Here is a 21,008-nt window from a genome sequence, read left to right as displayed (position 1 = left end):
GGGGCATTCAGCTTATAGTACTTTGATCCGACTGCTGAGCATAGTTTGAATAAATAAAAGCTAAATGAATAAATAAAGCTGACACAAAGCAAAGCTGCTCCACAGACATGAGGAACAACTCATGTTGTTTCTTAATTCTACTGAATTGACAGCCGCAGAGCCAAAGGGAGGAAGTTGGACAGGCATGATACTGCAGTTCATATTGCAAAAATATTTAATAGAAATTAGGATTTCATGGTGCGTGCCGTTGTCATGTCACCAGGACAGGAGGATGACGGTGATGCTCACTTTAACTGGCGTCTCCTCATCTCTGATAGGAGCAAGGAGGGGGGTGCAGATTTTATTTATTTCCAATGTTAAAATAGCCAAATTGTAAGAATGATAATTGGAGGAAAAATGCTGTTGCTCTCCTGACAAGCTCTGAGTCATATTACATGAAAGGAAAGTTCATATGAACATTAAGTGCTTTGATTTTACCATGAGAGGTGAACATCTTGGGGCTGTGCTGTGCTGTGAAGCAGAGACTGCAGGGTTCAGTCTGACTTTGAGAAAACACAGCCTTTCCATTCACATTGTGCAGCAACGCTGTAGGGGTGTTGGCCGGCACGTCGTGGGTTAAAAAAAAAAAAAAGTAAAAAAATGAGCAGGCTCAACCTTTGCCCTGTGAATATTGTTATGACCTGTGGTTGTTTGTTCTGTTTTGTGCTGACTGATATCCGTCTCTCTCTTCACCTCTCAGGCTGTGTTCAGATCAGTGTGTGTGATTGTGTTGGATGTGCAGGTGGCCTGTTCCTGTGTGCTGTCAGCTGATTGGTTGCACTCCACCTGATAGGCTCCTGCTGAGACCCTTTCCTTTTCACTCCCAAAGCTGGTGGCCATGCTGTCGAGTGGCTTGTGTGTTTGTCAGATATAGTAAACTACAGTCTACTCTGTGGTGGTACAACTGTGGTGGCTTTGTGTAATGTAAATGCGTAAATATGTGAAATCTACCATTACATTTATCACAGTAGCAGTACTTAGGAGGGAGAGGCCCTTTCCTTTTATACTCTGTTTCCCAATCAGGTTTTGAGTTGTGTTTTGTTGTTTTGGGTATTGCTTCTGTCCGACTCTTAAAAACAAATCTGCTACATGTGAATTGTGCTTCTTTGTGACTGGTCATCCTTGGGAGTGGGACGATACAATGATGTGCACGTTTTATATTTTTACTATTATTTTATGGTATAGGTTTTCTTCTAAAGATGAAGTAAGTGCATTCCCTTAACCTTTTAGCAACTATTTTTGCAAATTTTGTGTAATTATTATATTATACTTTTTAATTATTTTACTTTTGCTCATTGTAATTGAGGGAGCATCTGATAACTTAGAGAAAATGGGTAAGGAAACATTAATGAAGTACGGGAAAATTAAGATTAATTTCATGATGCGCCCTGATTCACATTTTTGCCGATTTCCTCAGCCAGTATGGCGGCAGAGCAAGAAGCTTGTGGGTTCGGTTTCTGAGCCTTGGGCCTTTCTCTATGGAGTTTGCATGTTTCCCCCCCCCCCCCCCCCCATGGTTGTACTGGTCTCCTCCCACCGTCCAAAGACATCATGTTTGGGTTAACTGGTGACTCTAAATTGTCCGTAGGTCTGAGTGTCAGTGGTTGTCGGTCTCTGTCTCTGTGTATCAGCCCTGTGATGGACTGGGGATCTGTCCAGGGTGTACCCAGCATCCCGGGACCTACAAATGGATAAGGCGTAGAAGACGAGTGACCGAGCTGATTGTCATCTGTTTCAGTTTCTAAACATGTCCCACAATAGTGAACCAGACATTGACCTGATCCCATTTAAGAATGTTGGGCTACCACCCAGAAGGGAAGTCTCTGATCACTGTTCACTGAATCCATTCTTTCTGTCACTCTTAACTTTGGAACACTAAGGAAGAGATTCCTCTATCTCAACACACAAAGACCCCCTCACTCCCCAAACAGAAATGGAAAAAGAAATGAAAAAAAGAAAGTGGCCAAAGCTGTCACAGCTGAGCACATCAAAAACAATGTTCTTTTTCTTTCCACTCGTTACTTTTCTCTGCATCTGCTTCTTCTCTGGGGGAGATTTCCGATTGTGCACAGTGAGTGTCTCTTTTTCTTTCCTACATGAGGCCAAAAAAGGATGAAATATTTTTGTGTATATGTATATTTTCATATTGTGTTGCATGTTCTGCTGCTACATTTGCATGGAATATTTTGTTCCCAAACACACACACACACAAAAATTCCAAATACATAATTGATAATGAAAACATTATCACACCACAACACCTCCAGGAGGCTGGACCGTGATCACTGGCGTCCCAGAGTCACCCATGCCAGCCATCACCGCTCCTCACATAAAGACAACTATCTCAAACAGCACCACTGTCAACTCTGACCTCTCACCAACTGCACCAGTGAAAGCGGGGTGGGGATACAGACCCTGGTTCAGGTAGGGGGCATGAAAGTATAGAGGGTGCAGGAGGTGGAGGCAATCCAAGCTATACTAGCAGCTTCAGCAGCTAAACTCTCCTGAACAGCCCTATACTCAAACAAACCCAACACTGCAACACAGGCCAACAAATTGTAATGAAGACTGCATGTCTGATATTCATCATGCTCCATAATTGAGGCTGCTGTATCAGATATAACTTCTGTAAATAATCTAAGAGTTTCTAAACATAGTTTTGATAATGTGTGTGTGTGTGTCTGTTATTTAGGGATGATTGTAAAGTTTGGTAAAGCAGCACTGGTGGCGACGGGGGAAAGGAAAGTAATGGTCCACAGCAGGAGGAGGAAAGCATTCTTAGGCTACTTATCCCAGATTCCTTTTCTGCTTCAGCTGAGACCCAGAGGGACCAGTGAGTCCACAAAGTGGATATTTGCAGTATTGATGCAAAGGCTTAGAACAAGGAGTTGGCTCAATTAGAGCAGGGAAACACGCCCTTTTGTGTCGCTCCAAGTGCTCCACTGAGAACATGCTCCAATCAATCGTATGGGAGGCCTTTGGCTATAACAGCCATACCAACAGTGGGGTTGTCAGATTAATTTACAGTGCTTCAGTGTGTTTTCAACTGCGAACTGCTCTCTTACTACACACAAGCTCAACTCAGTCTCAAAGTGGAGCTCTGTGAAGAAACACAGATTTAAAACTACACCTTTTTACTAAAACTGAAATCAATACAAGTTGATTATTATACTGCAAAATTGGATGTTTACGTTACAATATTGACTTGCATGATTAATTTAGCTACAGTTTTTACACCAGATGCCCTTCCTGCCACCACTGCTACTGGTTTGCCCTCTGGCTGGGGTTTGAACCCAGGGCACTCTACCGCTGAGCTACACCCCCCCGGGCATTGACAAAATGCTATTAAAGAAACAGAATTAAGTTACCAGAAAAGTGTGGTTCTAAATCTGTTTCCTGAACTTGATGCAAAATTGATAATCGTATGCTGGGAGCTTGTATAATTTGTTGTTCAAGAAGGAGAAATCTAAATACTAATAAAGCATCTACACAGAACAGAATACACCAAACAGAATATTCTTAACTTCTACATATGGAGAATAGTTCAAGTGCAAACTAATGGTAAATGCAGGTTTCTATCTATGCTTGCTAGATTTACTGCCTAAAAGATGCTGCATGCTCAAAAAGGACTGATTTAAGTCATTTAATGTGCATTGTGTAACAGCTGTAGTCGTTGCTGGATGCCATCCAGTCGTTAGAGCTGAAAAAACCCATGTCGATCCATTTTTTTATTTCTGACTAATCAGCTGTTTAATCAGTGATCCACAGAAAGGGAACTTCAGATAGAGTTCCACACTACTGAGCTCAATGGATTTTTCTGGTCCGGGTTCGCACATAGCCCGATTTGAGCTCGCTCACAAAGGGGTTTTGAAATTATTACAGATGGCTGACAGGCATGCATGACTGACTGACCAAAATACCCTCAAACAACCACACAGTGAAACCAAGATTCAGAGCTATTTTTAAACTGAGCGCCTGCAGTGTGAAATACAGAGGCAAGGGAGAATGAAGACAAACAGAGAGAATAAAACCTTAATAGGATTAATCGCAAACATAATATTGGTCTGTGGATTTATTGGAAAAGCCTTTGTTCTGTGGTCTAATCCCATATTTATGCCAACCTAGCTGGGTGCTAAGAACAAGCTAAATTTAGAGAATCGCTGGTTACATAACAAGGCCCCATCATGTATCTTATATGGAAATAAAGCTTTGTATGAAATAAGGATACATTATTGTAAAAGTGAGAACATTAACACTCGTAATGACAACCAAAGACATGCATCCAGGCTTAAGGGATTAATTACTTGGGGGGGGGGGCTTCTTCTGTTGCTTTTTTTTTTTTTTTTTTAATGCAACAATTAATTTTTTCCTCTAAGAACTTGTGATTTTATCCTAAGCTACTGCCACGCAGAACACATGAATATAATAATGTGGCACAATTAGCCAACTAACCCAGCAGACAGAGCGGATGGATGAGCTGTTACAGCCTACAGATCTGCTGCCGCTGCCAAAGACGGCAGATGGATTACAACAGCAAACGCATCGTTAATAGACCCCATGCATATTTATAAGGAGCAAAGTATCTCAAGTTGTTGGGGTTAAAGTCTTGAGGAGGAGATCGGGGGCAGGATGAGGTCTGTCACATGTGCTGTGACGGAGCGCTGTCTTTCCAACTTTACTTCTCTTATATAAATAGAAAAAACAAAACACAGGTGACAGAACATCAGGAGTCAAATGTTCAGAGTTTTCAATCATTTACCAAACTTTCAGACTGTTAGGATATTAACTGCTAATTTCAGTTAGCACTCCAAGGCTAACTTAAATTTTGCTTTTTGAAACATCATGTTAATACTTTGCAACACTTCCAGCTAGCGTGCGTGCGTGTGAATAAAGCCACAGACTTTGGCTATATCCACAAGACTCCATTTTGTAGTTCATGTGTGTCCCCTGCCCTTCAGTGGTCATGGATGTAGGCATTCATTTGTGTTCGCATGGATGCAGACCGTTTCTGATACAGAGCAGTTTTCATGTTAAAATGGGGGGGAGATAACTTTATACTCCTTGTTGTGTTTTACACTTGTACTTTATACTGTGGTAAACAGCAATTCCTTTTCCAGATTTCTTTTAGAAGAGCTCTTATTATAATGTAACATCTTTCCTGCAGAAAAGAACAATTACACCGTCGCTTTGTTCAGAGATGTCATTGGCAAAAAAATAATATGATGTATTAGTTTCTAAAGGATCCTCAATTTTTCTGTCTAGCAGTTTCATAATTGCCTTTATACCTGAATAAAACCTAGGTGCCAGCTATGGTACACACCTCTTTCTGATGCAGTTTTTTATGGTCCATTTTCAATAACTTCACCATGAAATGGCTACAGTATAGAAGATGCGCACCATCAGCATTCCAGGTGCAGAATACATTTCTGCACATCCTCCCAGTGTAGGCAGTGACCTGGGTGCCATGTGTATTATTGAGGAGTCTGTGACACTCTGACCTTGTGTAGCGGCTCCAGGGCCCCTGATGCTATGAAAGATTTAGTGAGAACTTTAACAGCTGAAAGGGAAAATGTCATGATGGAAGAAAAGGATGGAGTGAAATTAGGAGTTGTGGGCTGACTGTAGTGATCGGTTGCTTTATGGTTCAGACTCTGTGGTGTGCTGTTGAGCTGCCTATAAATGGCCATACATGGCCTGACTCTTCAAACAAGCTTGATAGGTGCTTCCTCACCACATAGCGCAGCTTTTCTTACTTCTGTTTAGTCTGTAGATGGTTTGTACATGTCCTGATTACTCACAGAGAAGACTCTGAACTTTCAGAAGAACCTGCGGTCAAATCCCTGTCGCGTCATCTGACATAAACAGGAAAGACAAAATAAGAGAAGACTGTGCTTTGATTTCTTATAGAAGGACAGATCAGAGAAACAGTTGGAAGATGCATAGTATAATCTTTTTATGTTTTTTTTTTTTTTTCATGCTTTGACCTTTCAGTCATAGTGTGAGAGACAAATGCAAGAGAACTGGTGGAAGAGATGGTATGACACGCAGCAACGGGCCACAGGCTATTTTCGACTTTACTACAGCTGTATTTTAACCACATTTTCAGTCATTTGTGTTTGTCAAAACATTTTTAGAGCATTGTGTGTGTGTGTGTGTGTGTGTGTGTGTGTCACTTTGACAAAAAGTAGAAAACGGTCAAACTGCCTTTCAGTCTACACAAATAATATTCTGTTAATATAATTAAATATGGAATGATGACAGTTTTGAAAGAAAAAACAACAATGAACGGTTAACATATTTTGTTTGTGGCAAATTTATATTCCCAATGAGATACAAATTGAATATATTTATTTATTTGTAAAGGAGACGCATGCGACTCAGATTTATAATTCTACCCCTGAGTGCTCCGACTTGTAAAACACTTGCCAGCAACATGCTGGAAAATATTCAAACTTGAATGTCCTTTCTGTCTCTGAATGTTCAAGTCTCTGTCTTCAAATTGCATTAGCACGCTTGTCATATTTTCCATCTGCTTTGTGTCTTGTGCACACCTGAGGGCTAGCAGAACAAAATAATTAATCAGAACAGCACCTTCCTTTGAGTTATTGTACAACTTAACCCACAGATCGGATACATGCCCCCAAAGGGTCTATCAACAAAGCCCACGTTTCTCACAGCTGTGCCAGTACTAGAACAATTTGATTAGTCACAGTTATAAGGTAGGTGAGTGGCAACAAAATGACTGTGTCCAAGACACCCTCTACATCTACACAGTTTTGAGAGTACTAAAACATCTTCATATTTCTCCAAAGCTGTGTAAACAAATGTCACAGTCTTTCACACTGTCTTGTCAAACTGCATTTATCCGTTCATTTTGAAATGATTGATTTGGCTAGTATTAATAATAATACGTTTTCTGTCCTCGGCTGTTCAGCTAAGTGCTTCTTAGTCATGCTGAGGTTACACCGTACCATTAGTGTTGCTATGTCTACACCCCGGCCATTGTGGCTGAAAGTAATATGACAGCCCTGACATCACATCATACATTATACTGACTAATTAAGCAGCACATTTGAACTTTGACATAAACCTGACATGGTAGTGAGCGTTTATGTTTCTCTGTTAAGGTAAAAAATGTGCTCCAGTCTTATTTTGGATGGATTTTCAATCGGCACCAAAACTTTATTAGAGCGCTACATGAAGTTGAGACCGACAAAAACACACGAGACTTTGATGCTCACTTTAACAAAATTAGAGAAACTTCCAAAAGTTTACAAATTGATTATCATAATATAGTATCATTCGTAGTATCTTTTTTTTTTTTTTTTAACCCAGCAAAATGTATGTTGTTGTTGTTGTTGTTGTTGTTGTTGTTGTTAAATAATCTCATTCAACTAATGGCTGTTACAGTGACTCGGTGATTAGCTCACCTGAAAGTTATTCTTTTGCAGATTGCATCATTGTATCTTCTTGTTTTTCCCTCCCACAGTCTAAAAATGTGCCTTCTTCACGTTAATGGCAGTGCTTCAATCCTGAATGGATCGGTGAGTCATCCTGATCCTTCCTCTCCTATTTAATAACCAGCCACACGCCAAACAATTCATTCTAGTGCCTCCATGCTCACTAGCAACTTCCTGTGTGAAGCTGGAAAAGATGAGTGCTTGAAATTTATAAACTTGCATGCTTGCATAAACCATCTTTAAATGTTTGATGTTGCTGGAATATCAAAAAATGCAGCTTGGATGATCACCTTACACCAGACAATCAAGATTACATGACCACAGCGTAACTCCGGTGGTCCCTCTCTGATCACTACACTAAACATGAAGACAACAGGATATGGCTGATCAATATCTCAGCAGTTGGACCTGAGAAACATGAGAACAAAAGCCAATGAAGAAAAAAAAAAAAAAAAAACAGCACGTAGCAGGAGAATGAAATTTGTTTCTCTTTAAATGTATATTGGATGTAGGACACCACCAGCGCACACACACCAACATTTCATAATGTATATGCTGCAGTGACTATACATTGAGCAGCATTGGCAGGGTTGTACAACGCACATACATCATGAATATGTGAAAAATTTAATCATGAAAGTGCATTAAACATGAGGACTTTGATCACAAGAACATCATTCATGATTCCACTCCTGATTTCTGACATTCCTCTTGAACAAGAAAGATTGACAGAGAGGGAGACACTAACTAACCAAGAGAAGGCGAGAAGGCTCAGCTGTGTTGAGAGATTTATAAACTCTGAGTGACAGCTGAGGACAGGGGAGAGACCAGAGAGGCGAGGAAGCCGCCCTCCATGTAACAGACACTGAGAAGTAGGAAGGAACTGTGCACAACTGTTATGAAACGCGCACACTCATACGGTCAGAGACATGCACACACCAAATGACATTTCAGTTGATTTAGAAATCCCCAGTGACATCTTGGCCAGAATGCAGCTTTTCCTTAAAGGGGGAACAACTGTCCTGATACGTGACCTTTTCGACTCTACTGAACCCTTTTTGATATTTGTCTTTTTATTTATATATATATACTTCTTTTTTTGTTGTGTTTTCTTCGCTGCTATTTAATTAATTTGTAACAAGGTTGACACAGAAATTTGGGAATTAGAACTATTTGAAATCTTAGATATGTTGATCTTTGCACATGCAGTTGTTGTCTAGTTTGGTTGCTAAAGAGCAAATTCTGTGGTTTGAGATACACTACACAATGGGCAAAGAGCAATATTTTCTGTATTACATTCACTGTCAGGGCCTGTGTAAAAACAGGTTTAACCTGCGGCAACAATAAGAGATGAGGCTTTGAAGCAATTTAGCTTCTAGCTGCAGTTCAGTACCTCTGCAGTCCCTGGAGAAACAGAAATAAACATGGCAAAGTTATCATGCACGAGTACAGTGAGTCCCTTGCTCAAGATAAAATGTTTCATAAAGACATATGCAAAAGTAAACTTACACATTTGTATTAGTTATATGTATGACAAATACATTTCAATTTATTTATTGAATTTCAGAATTATCAGGAAGGCAGTTGACTTTAATAGTTTGGTATGAAAAGGCAGCTTGGGACATTTGCATCAGCATTGGACAAGAAGAATGGAGCTCTTTAAAAGCAGAGCAGCAGAAATGTGATCAACAATGAAGCTGTCGAACTTCAACATGACGTATTTAGCATATAAACACGCTTACATTTTCTTTTCGTTTTTAAGACTTGATTCTTAAAGAAAGCCAGTTGGTCAGTATTTGTTTTGTTTCTAAAGAAGTTATCTAAAGTCCTGACTGTATTACAGTACAGGCCAAACGTTTGGGCACACCTTCTCATTCAAATGAATAGGAAAGTGTGTCCAAACTTTTGGCCTGTACTGGATATATACATTTTTTTTTTTGTTTGTTTTTTAATTGCATATAATTCATTCATTCATTCAATTCAATTCATTCATTTGTTATCCAAATACCGGCAGAGCCAGTGAGGTCTGATTTTAACCACTTGAGAGTAATTTTATTGTTTTTGTCCGACCGACTTAGTTCAAAGTAATATCTAGCTCACTATCAAAGGCCCCAAACAACTATGCTCCTTTACCCAAATTAGGCTCACAGTTTGGTTTTTCCAAACCTACTGTGGCATACTTGGCTCAAGCCATGGACAGATTACTAAATGGGATTAATGGACACAGGCTAAAGGGCCCACAGGGTCAGAATCTCAGTTTAAAGTGATTGTTCGTGTTGTTAGGAAATCAAATGACCAGACACAGACACAAAACTACCACAAAAAGAGACAACCGTGTTGGTTCTGTGATGCAGAACCAAATGAGTCAACACAACCGCAAGGAAATGCAGAACTAAATGATACAAAATGACAATGACACACAAAGGCAAACACAATGACAAAGATGAAAAACAACCCCAAAGAGAGACCCCACATAAAATCATCCGCACAGCCACAATTAGACAACAGAAGTACAAAGAGATGCCCAACTGTAAAATTAAGACACAACGCCACAACACAAAGAGAGGTGTCCTTTGAATCTGTGGTCCTTGCTCTGTGTCTTGGGCTGAAAATTGTACGAAAAAGTTTCAAAAGCTTCTCAGGAGTGCAGACAAAGAGACAACAACCTTGCCAAAGCTCTGGTGTCTCCTTTAATGTAGAAATCAACTGTCAGTGCTAAATAATTTTTTTTTTTTTTGTTTCAAGTTGTTGGAGGGTGTCGATTTGATGTAATTATTTCATTGTGCTAATAGATGTTGGGAACTGACTATCAAACTGTACCAGTGTTTATAAAAACCACTGTCTTTACAGTGAGTGCAAACATATTTGAGCATTCCCTCCTGTCCCTTTATATTTTCTTTAACTCTCTATATGCTCTCACTTTGTTATATAGAAGGATTTGCATAAACCTGTTTATTAAAAAAAAAAAAAAAAAAGCAAACAAAATCTGACTTACACTGGATCAAAAAGGATGAATAAACAAAAATGTTTTGGTGTGCTTATAGGAACCACACTGTGATCTGCGATTGCAGATGTTTAATGATCTTATAGCATTAAAACTACCAAAGAAGAAGGAATTGCAACAGTCTTATAGTAATTTACTATAAGAGTAATTTGCGTTTGCCTCTCTTGTGTGTCTTCTCCTGAGTGTGTGTGTATTCTACTCACTCGACTGTGTCCTCCCAGCTACACCATTGTCTCTGATCCAGCTCTTGCATGTCCAGTCTGAATTTGGCCAGACAGAACTCCTCAATAGCATATTCATAGTGGGGTCCACATCCCAGCGCAGACACACACTTCATCGCTGTAAGAGGCCAGGTAAAGAGAGAGAGAGCAAGGGGTGAGGGAAAACAGAGGAGGAGGGGGAAAAGAGGAGAGAGAAGAGAGCAAAGTCAGAGCAGGCCCTAAAAGTTTTTCACAAAATGGTGAAGTGTGTGTGTGTGTGTGTGTGTGTGTGTGTGTGTGTGTGTGTGTGTGTGTGTGTGTGTGTGTGTGTGTGTGTGTGTGTGTGTGTGTGTGTGTGTGTGTGTGTGTGTGTGTGTGTGTGTGTGTGTGTGTGTGTTACATTTAGCAATGTGACCCACTAGTAAGAGGAATTATCAATTCCTTTCCCTCCAGCTATTTCAACGTCTATCTTCTCCTTTTGTTACTTTTCCTCCAGGATTCCTCCAATTATTTTCTTAAATTGTGTATCTACTCGTCCTTTCTCTGGCCTCAGATAAGTTTTTACCTCATGAGACTTATAGAAAGGAGAACAAATGAGTGTGTTCTTCTGGGTATTTCCTTCTCATTCACAGTATCAATATCAACTGCATCAGGGTGGTGACAAGTACGTGTGTCCATGTTTGTACAGGACAATCCGGTTGGCAACATTTTGAAAATCGGTGGGGATTTTCAAAATGGACGATTAAAATGATGCTTGTTTATATTGCTGCAAAGATTCTGCCTCCTGCCGCTTGGGAATCAGATGGAGCAATTTATCTGCATGTCTGCACAAGTCTGATCAAAGACTGAGATGGCGACCACTTCATTTGAGACGCAGACTGAAAGGAAGGAGCAGAATCGGGAGACAGGGGGAGGGGGAGAGATAGCACGGTTTTTCTGCAAATCAGCTTTTGGTAACTTCTCCATGCTTCGTTACACTTACTCCTTTGAACCAAAACAGCAAAATAAACCTCCGTCCAGAGTGACCCATGGAGCGATTTCTGATATTGGCATTGCATATGCAGGGTCAGTCAGTTTCCCCTTCAGAGAACATGAACCAACCCTGCTGCTAAAGATGGAGGTTGATAGTGGATGATTCTGTAATCATATTTTTATAGAACATGACAACTTGTGCATGAGTCAGATTTGAAGCAATATCAACACAACTCCTGCATGCTGGCTGCTGCTGGAAGTGTGGTAAATAACCAGTGCTGTTGTTGCTCTGCTAAGGACAGCTTCTTTTGGAAAATTCCTCTGTATGTTGACTCTAACTCAGAATGGAAAATACTTGTATGTGTCATACAAACACTGTTTTTGATTCATCACTGTACATTCTTTGCTTTTGCCCTCACACGGAGAGAGAAAAGCTTTCTTCTTCATTTTAAATTCCTAGAATTAGAATTTACATAAAGAAAAAAGCAACAAAAGTACATGTGAAACAGACACAGTAAATAACACAATTTGGTGCAGATTGATAATCTGAGTTGTATGTGTTGTGTGAGTCTCCTATTAAGTATACTGCTGAATAATCAGCCATTGCAAAGTTAAAAGCACATTCAAGCAACCCACTTTCACTTAGACTAGAACCTTAACAGCTTAAGTTGAAATGCTGAAATCAGGTCAGCAGATCTGACGAGGTAACCATGTAACTGTAACTTCTGATACTATTAATTAGCAGCTCAAAACTAACATTGTAATACTGAAATGGGCAGAAGAGCAGCCATGAGAAAGGCTCAGTGAAGTGTAAGCATGGTGAGAAGTGAATGTAAAGAACAGTGAAAAATAACTTAAATACGTGATGGATGCAGAGCTTTAAACTGCATATCTGCATGATTCATACGTTCCATTTAAGAGGCCGGACTGAACTGTGCTAATGATGGCTTAAAAGCATGCGCCTTGGTTTGTCTGAAAGGAGTTACACAACGAAGACAGCACTCTATGCTAAAATGTGTAATTTTAGATAAGAATGACTTTCTTTTGACTTCTTTTATTATTGTATTTTGTAAAACTGACGCACTAAACGGACAGGAGTGTCGCTTCATCCTAACGCATTCAATTCTATTTAGCCATTTATCTCATCACTCTATTTCAAAGGCATCCCCGTGCAAGGTGCAACTTATCATTAGGTTGTCACACAGAAATTCAAACAGTGTAAGAGAAAATATCTCTGATTACTGGTTGTGTGGAGAAGGCACTATCATCTGGTAGGAGTCCAAAGAAAGAATATTTGTCCTTCAAAGAAAACGGCTTGTTTCCCCAATCCTCCTCCGGTTACTTTACAAAAAGTTACAAGAAAATATCGCAAAGAGAAAACCTGAGTCACCTTGTCCCCAACACTAACAAGTGTCTCTCCCTGTGACTGAAGTTCTAGACTGCCTGCACACTCAGGTTGAGACAGTATGTCAAGGAAGAAACTGCATTCATATACACATCTTTGCGTTTCTACTTGCAACTGGTCATTGATTTGAAGCTGCACACACCTGGTCTCACCCACTCTGTTGTGATCCAACACCTCCCTCTCCATCATAATCATGGAACCAGAGGAAACTAATGTGTTTTGATTAAATCTCTCATGCTCTCTCAAAATCTCTTCAATTTTAGTTCAAAAGTTTTTTTTGGGAACTTTGTTTTTGTTTTGTTGGGAACATGCTGTTTATTTGATCCTGCTGATACTGGGCTTTATAGGCTTGACCCAAATAATTCATCCCTGTTGCTGCTATAAATTAAAGGAAGATTTTAGTCAACTTGTCTAGTTTAATGAGAGGTAAACTCGTCCAATGTATACTCCAAGGAGGTGCATAATTACAGTATTCTTGGAAGTAGATAGAGGGTGACCTTTGACCTTGCACATGCTGCCTCCTCTCCCTTCTCTGTGGTGAACCCCTATAGAATGCTTTGCTCAGTGTGAGTGACCTGACCCAGCAGACTGTTTCAGGGGTGTGTGTGTGTGTGTGTGTGTGTGTGTGTTGAATGGAGTTGGACTATCAATCTATTAATAGGATGTTTTGCTCTCTGATCATCATCACAGGACACAAACCTTATAAAAGCGCCTGCAGGAGCAGTCTGTTAGGATCTCATTACCAAAGGAATTCCATTGTTCGCATTCTTTAAATTTTTTTTTGCATAAACAGAAAAAATATCAGATGAATGGAGGCGGCAGTTACTGAATCGTTTCATTTAGTGTTTGTGTATGGATATTTGTGTGTGTGTATACCCGATATACAGTAGATTTACACGGCTGATTCTGGCTGAGGTTAACTAAAGTCCCGGTGAGTGCAAGCTGCTGCAGAAGTTAACTTGTTGAGCTGCAGGAAAACAAATATTCTGGGCTCATTTCAATTCAATATATGTCCTTATGGGCTAAACCAGCGTGTCAAACAATGAAGAGAAACCAAGCAGAGTAAGCTGTTGGAAATGAGAGCTTTTGGGGTATTGATCTTGTGGAGCTATCTTTCAGAAGATGAGCACTTTGATGTATCCAGGTTTTAATGATTTTAGAAATCCTGTCTTGTGGCTTGAATTACTGTGTATACTTTCATTGTAGCCTATGATTGTAATTCTAACTGCTGGTAGCTTTGCTTACTTTCGTTTCTCAATAAAAGAAGTAACATAGTTCCACTCAGATTTGGTCCTGCTATTGTGGGCTGAAAGCTGTTCCATTAAGCCTCCATGATAATCAGAGCCAAAGGTTTAATGTCTTCAGGTTGTCCGTTGTATGTCCATCTGTAAATCTGTCCAAATGTCTGTCTGTATGCCCGTCTGCTTGTCCTATTCTCGTGTACTCAGTATTTATGTATTGCCTTGGTATACGTTTGGAACAACCACTGAAAGATGAACTGATTAGACTTTGGTGGTTAAAGGTTAACGTCATCTTGACCTTCCAAATTTGCTTTAAGCTATAATTCACAAATTCTTATGTTAATTATGGTAGTGATAACAAAAGTTCAAATCACTGTAACATCAAAATGCTGCTGATAATTATTCCATGCCATCCTCGGCTTGATGCACCTGAAGTAAGGTCAGAGGCTCTTCTTTGTCTATAGCCGTGACTCAAGACCAACTGTGCAAATCTCAATCATCTTCTTAAGTTCCTCAAAGCATAATTGCATATGCAAAATGTGACCATCTCCAGTTTTTACAAAAGGAATTAGTGTGAAAGCAAATAATTTAAGATGAAAGAGCAACAACAGATTCAGCTACGATATGAGTCTTTAAGATGACTACTGAGAGAGGATTGCAAATGGAGCTCATGACGCAACTCAAAGCAGGTGAAATAAAGGTCTAAATATCGATGAGGCAGGGGAAATGAAGTACACTTGGCGTGATTTTTCAATTTTATCTGTATTTTTGCACACTTCTGTGACACTCAGTCTCAATTACTGCATGCAAATGATGCTTGAGAAATGCTTTTAGTATTTTTTTTATTTTTAAGTTTTCTCATGCTAAATGAGAAAGCTTTTCAAAGAGACAGTTTGACTTTGATTCAAGTCAATATATTTCTAAAGCTTTATTCAAATACCTGAATTTGAAAGTTGAAGTGGACTTTTGCTGAAGACAATAATCAAATAAAAGTGTAATGCTTGATGATGTCTTGTTGAGGCGGGTTGCGGGTGCTTTGGAGAGTTTTATCTGTGGCTTCTGCAGCAAACACTTTGTTCCTCAGTGAATTAAAGCAAGTACTTTGAGAAGAGTTGAAGGGAGGAGGGAAAATGTTCTTCCCTTGTGTTACTAAATAATACCCTCCATTTATTCCATTCAATCTGGTGAATTTAATTGTTGACAGGCCGTCACTTTCACCACAGCAGGCCCTGAGGATGTGCAGTCCATGATGGAGTCCAGGCCTCAACAGGCCTGTGCTGTTTTGGTGGAAAAAAAGGGACTTAGACAATACAAGGCAGGTAGTCGTAATACTATGGCTAACCAGTGGTGCAGTAAAACCCCCATCAGAGGTGCGTGATCATATTCCCTTCCAACAGCAAATATCACTTGTCTATGTTGGAGGTAGGAAGCTTTGCGTGATTTAGTAAAACGAAGATTTGAGGGTGATCCGAATGTTGCTTTGAGATGATAGCTGTAATTGTTTTTTTGTTTTTTTTTTTAATTAAGTTGTTTTTATTACTCTGTTAATAGTCTGGTTTTATTGTAAAATGTAAATGTTGCTGAAATGTGGCCATTTGAACCAAAGCATAGTGTTGTGTTTGTGGTTGGTTGTATTTTATCACGTAGATTTTTTTTTTTTTTAACAGACTCTGAGTGTTTGACTTTGGCTACAAAACAACAAAACAAATTATGTTAATAAAGTTAGCTTGACATTTTTAAGTTGACTCAATTTGAGGCTCAGATTGTGAATCTCCTGTCTCCTCGAAGGCTCGGTGCAAACTGCTCTTTCACCGCTTGCTCTTTCAAATAGCTTTAGCAGTATTGGTACCAATGACATGGATGTACAATTTTACATTTTTCCCCTTTTATGTGGCACAACCATAACGAACAAAATGTTAAAGAGAGTTAAGTATTTTAAAATAGTTTAAAAGATGTTTACAGTGGAACTTAAAATAAATCAGATATATTGGGCAGCATAGTGCTGTTACCCCACAATAAGAAGGCCTGGGTCCTTTCTGTGAGGAGTTTGTGTGTCCTCTCTGTGCCTGTGTGGGTTTCCTCTGGGTACTCCGCTTTCCTCCCACCATCCAAAGACATCATGGTTGGGTTAACTGGTGATTCTAAATTGTCCGTGAGTGGTTGTTGGTCTCTGTCTGTCTCTGTGTGTTGGCCCTGTGATGGACTGGCGACCTGTCCAGGATGCACCCTGCACTCAGTCAATGTGAGCTGGGATTGGCTCCAGCATCTGGAAATGAATATTAATAGATACAGTAGGACCAGAGGGAGATTTGAAGCGTTGTGCAACTAGCTGCTAAGGTATCTTTGAGTGATTTAGGCTTGAATAAAGATGACGAACTAGCTGAGGAGTTTTATACTTTTCGAACTTGAAGTCTTCACTCCCACCTGACAAGTGACTCAAGTAAAAATCACTTGAGGCAGTTTTTCAGACTTCACACAGCTTCCCTTGGGGGCCACGGAAGGCTTTATAAATATTACATCTGTGATAGTAACTACTCCCCAAGAGCTGTGCACCCGGGCATTCATGTGCAAAAACTGTCTGCTTGTGTTTTATGAGATGTTAATACAGATAAGTTCAAATCAGTAGTAAAATGCAGTAAATCCACAAAATATTAGCCAAACTGGCTCATAAATAATGAGCATGCATGCACTGCAGCAACTGTGCTGGCATCACTGACAGACAGTTGAGTCGCTGTCAGAGCGGTGGCAGTAAAGTGTCTTGAAATTGTTCACACATTGCAGCCTAGGAGGACTCCTTCCAGTCTGAAAGTGACAATGAGCCAACAGAGGCAGGCAGATGTTTCTGTCAAAGAGTAATTATGCAGCCAGATCTGATGGTGGCAAATGAACTGCTTCGTACTCTCTGCTGCTGTGCTCTCTTCCTCTTTCTCTCACTGGCATCGTTTTATCACAGATGCTTCACAGAGAAGATTTCTTCAACTTTGGCCTTTGATTAAAATAATTTTGCCAACTTATTCACCCAATCTAACATAAAATCGCCTAATTCCTTGACCTTCAAAGACATTTTACTCATGAGTCATCTTAATTTATGAGCTGGTGGAGGAGACAGAGAAAAGAAAGGTTCTATTTCATCTCAATTTAGACTGCAAAGTAACAGTGGGTTGCATATTTTAAAATCCCACACAGTTTAGCTCTTAAACTTGTAAAAACTTGTTGTTTTTTTTTTTTTTTTTTGATGTTCAAACTCAAGCTGAATGTGTCTAGCACCTTGAATTTTATAGCTTTGCCACTGCAGTCTTTAGATTTGGAAAACCAAACCAAATCGGGGCACCTCCTCATTTCACATCATTATTCAAGTCTGGATGGCCAAGCTTTTAACTGCAGAAGTCAGACACTGCTTACGTGTGCAGATGAGCCAGGAATCAGTCAGCCTCCATAAGAAGCAATCCCATGGCCTCCTCTCATGTTGCTACCTTTGCTCCTTCCTATCTAATTTAAAAAGGTACATTTTAATTTTAATTTTGCACTGTTTATACTTGATTTCAAACTTAGGACCAGTACCTCATTTAAGAGTTAGCTATGTTGATGCTGTTAAAATTTGCTGCCTTATTATGTCCTTTTGAAAACAACTAGATATTGAAAAAGGAGCTCCACTATGGTTTAATCAATTAGTCAATGGACTAATCAGTAAAACAGTAATTGCTCCAGCCTTATTGCTGATGTAGGATCAATTGACAGGCCACAATCCCTTCTCTTGCGTGATTTATTTCCCCCCTGCTCATCCTCTGACACATTCCTCCTCTGCTCATATCTTAATTCTTTAGCAATATGTTTCCAAATGGCTCTCTCAGTCATCCACTCATTATAAAGTGGAATGTTCATTTGACTGCCTATTTTCTTTGTAGCTTCATATTTATCTTAGATGTAAAAGCAAAGGCATCAAACGTCTTATGTAACCCTCAACCATAGCCTCAGGGCTTTTTAATTTCATGCTCACTTGGTAATCCATCCTTGGTATAAGTATCAAAGCAAATTTTATCATGATGTACTGTTAAAGAGACTTATGCTGTAAGAAATTTTCATTTGCAGTTCACTCTCCCAAGAGCCCAAGAACAATAAAAGTACAGAAAAAATATGCTAATCAAGCAGCCAATTATCCAAGAACTTGCAGTACTATACTTAGATAAATTATGTTATTACATAAGTAACAAAGACAGTCAAGCAAATTTTTAACCCATTAATCAAAAACCAAAATGCCAATGGACATGGGCTGTCTTGTGACATGCTTTGTTATGACTGTCATTTTTCTGACCTACAGCTGGTTACCAGATTCTATCTGAGACCAAACAGATGTCAACAAATTCACAGTACTACTGACATGTATGGAGCAAAATTAGATGTTTTTTTACACATGGACACAGAGTGAGTCCTTTGTTGTGCACGAGTGACGTATGTCTGATGCACTGGATGACAGAAACACCAATAGCAGTGCATCAATTGCTGTCATTACATCTTATTACAGTGTTACCCTCCAGCGCTGTCGCTCATGCTCAGAAATGAATCCTGTGATTGTGTGCGTGTGTGTAATTTGCCCTAACCAGACAGCTTCAGACCCAGTGGGTGTGTTTTACTACGAATTCACATAATTAAATAGAGAGACAGAGAGAATGATATCCTTCAATTTTCAGCCCACCATGATGAAGTTCTCATCTCCAAAATGTCTCGGCTTTATTACCCGCCACTACGCACACACATTACCTGAAGCTCCATCAATAACATGGTGACCTCAGATGTCCATGAAGTTCAAAAATCCTGTCTCTCTCTCACAGGTATTATTAGTCTTGTTATTAAAACCCAGTCCTTTGTCCCAGCCTCTTGAAAGGCAGAAAATAAGTCCCTAAATTTGAATAAAGCCTAGAGCTAGCTGACTGTGCCCAACATCAGAGGAGATACCAAAAAAGTGGCTGCATCAGCTTGTGCAGCGAATGTGCATTAAATAGGCACATCGGGCAATTTTCCCCGGAGTGGCCTTAATTTGGGAGGTTTTCTTCAACAGTTGTTTCAGCTAAGAGACGCTGAAGCTTTTTTTTTTTTTTTGTCACAACCTCATTATTCTGCTTGATGTCAGCTTTATGATTTCACTTGGCGGTTTGGCTCCAACCATTCACCAGTGACCCTCTGACATTCGTGACATTCAACAATGAGGCTATGTTAGCTAGCAGACAACACTTTCACCCTGGATGAGTTGAAATTAGTTCTGCTTCATTGCAGCTGAGGGGTTGACAAGCTACAAGTTTGAGCAGCAAGTGTTAGCCTGTGGCGACGGATCGCTGCAGCCGTCTTCCATCTGCACTATACTGCAAAAAATTAGACACATCCTGTCACAAAATAATGCCAAGAAGTCTGTCCAATTAATTCTAGGCTACTGTTGTTTTAGCTGAAAGCTCCTGCAATGTACAATATCATTTTCAACTCCAATTCTTACCTCCAAGCTCTCAGTGACTAAGCTTCTATCTCAAATAGCTAAGAGCCCATATTTCCTCAAGAGAACAGATTTAGAGTTTCTAAGGGCAGAACACAAGGAGAGCCTTCATCTGTCTACCTCCTCCTTAAAGTTCAGGACGGAGACAACCTCTAAATTGAACATTTGGCTTAAAAGATAAACCTTTATTCATGGCTGGCCCTAAAACCTTCTTTAAGTAGGTTGCTCTAGGCCTACACTGATGGGGGAACTCCCTTTATCACCACCTACCTCTCCTGATTTTTGACACACCTATGCACCTAAGACTTTGTCTTTCTCTCCCCTTTAGTTTGCAGTCCACCTGTCTGTCTCTCACTGGGTACTCAGTCCGCAGGGATCCCCGACTTATACACATACTAATGTGGAAAGTAAAAAAACCAAGTGCTCGTCATCTCCTGCATGAAGCAATTGTTTAGACTGAAGGAAAAACCCAAGAAGAAGCCAGCCACCTCCACTTCCTGCATATAACTGAGCAAAGACAGACCCTTTAAATGGTGTGTGGATAAAAGTGATTGGTATGGTGCTGATGTGTATTTCTCATGACGTAAAATGGCTGCTGCTGCTGGTCACTAATAGTTCCTATTAGAGCTGGTTCTAAGAAACAGCACAGCGGAGGGCCAGAAATTGTTTCCCTCAGAGCTAAGAAGCTTTTTATTAGGTCAATCTTACCTGTACTTACCCTGTTTGCACCAGGCAGAAAATAGCACTGGTAAACAACCTGCGCCTTGAAATGAGCTACCCAGTGTTGTAACCCTCGCCCACTGCTCCAATGTCAAAGTGTACATTACAAAGAAGAGGCATTAAGTCAGCAGATTGCATAATACAACCTGTGACATTCAAGGAAGCTTTAATGAATTCACAAAGTGATGCTTTAACATGTTTTAAGTAAGCAATAGAAGCCTTGTGATGAAGCAAACTAATATTTATGGTTACCTTTACGTTTATCCAGAAACAGGTTCCTTAATGGTTATGTTAAAGGAGCCAGCTCCAGAGCCAAGAGATGCTGTGCTTAGATAATTCAAATATTGTAGTATTCATTCATTCATGCATGCATTCATCTTTTACTGTTTATAATTTTTCGGGTCGCTGGAGATGCTGCCTGTAGCATTATAAGCAAATAATAAAATCAGGAAATAAGGAAGGAATAATATTCTTATTTTTTTTGT

At 39.8% G+C, this 21,008-nt stretch overlaps 1 protein-coding gene across 1 annotated transcript in view; it reads right to left on the bottom strand.

The window, feature by feature from the left end:
• Window positions 1-21,008, bottom strand: part of ramp1 (receptor activity modifying protein 1) — a 49,135-nt gene that overhangs the window by 7,857 nt on the left and 20,270 nt on the right. Inside the window, exon 2 of the mRNA XM_029530862.1 lies at window positions 10,707-10,842. Within this exon, the coding sequence (XP_029386722.1) occupies window positions 10,707-10,842 (136 nt within the window). The remainder of the gene's footprint in view (window positions 1-10,706; window positions 10,843-21,008) is intronic.

Source organism: Echeneis naucrates, chromosome 21 (assembly GCF_900963305.1).
Source record: "Echeneis naucrates chromosome 21, fEcheNa1.1, whole genome shotgun sequence".
In the NCBI taxonomy this organism is placed as follows: Eukaryota; Metazoa; Chordata; class Actinopteri; order Carangiformes; family Echeneidae; genus Echeneis; species Echeneis naucrates.
The sequence above is the reverse complement of the archived record's forward strand: the minus strand, read 5'-3'. Positions and strand labels throughout refer to the sequence as shown.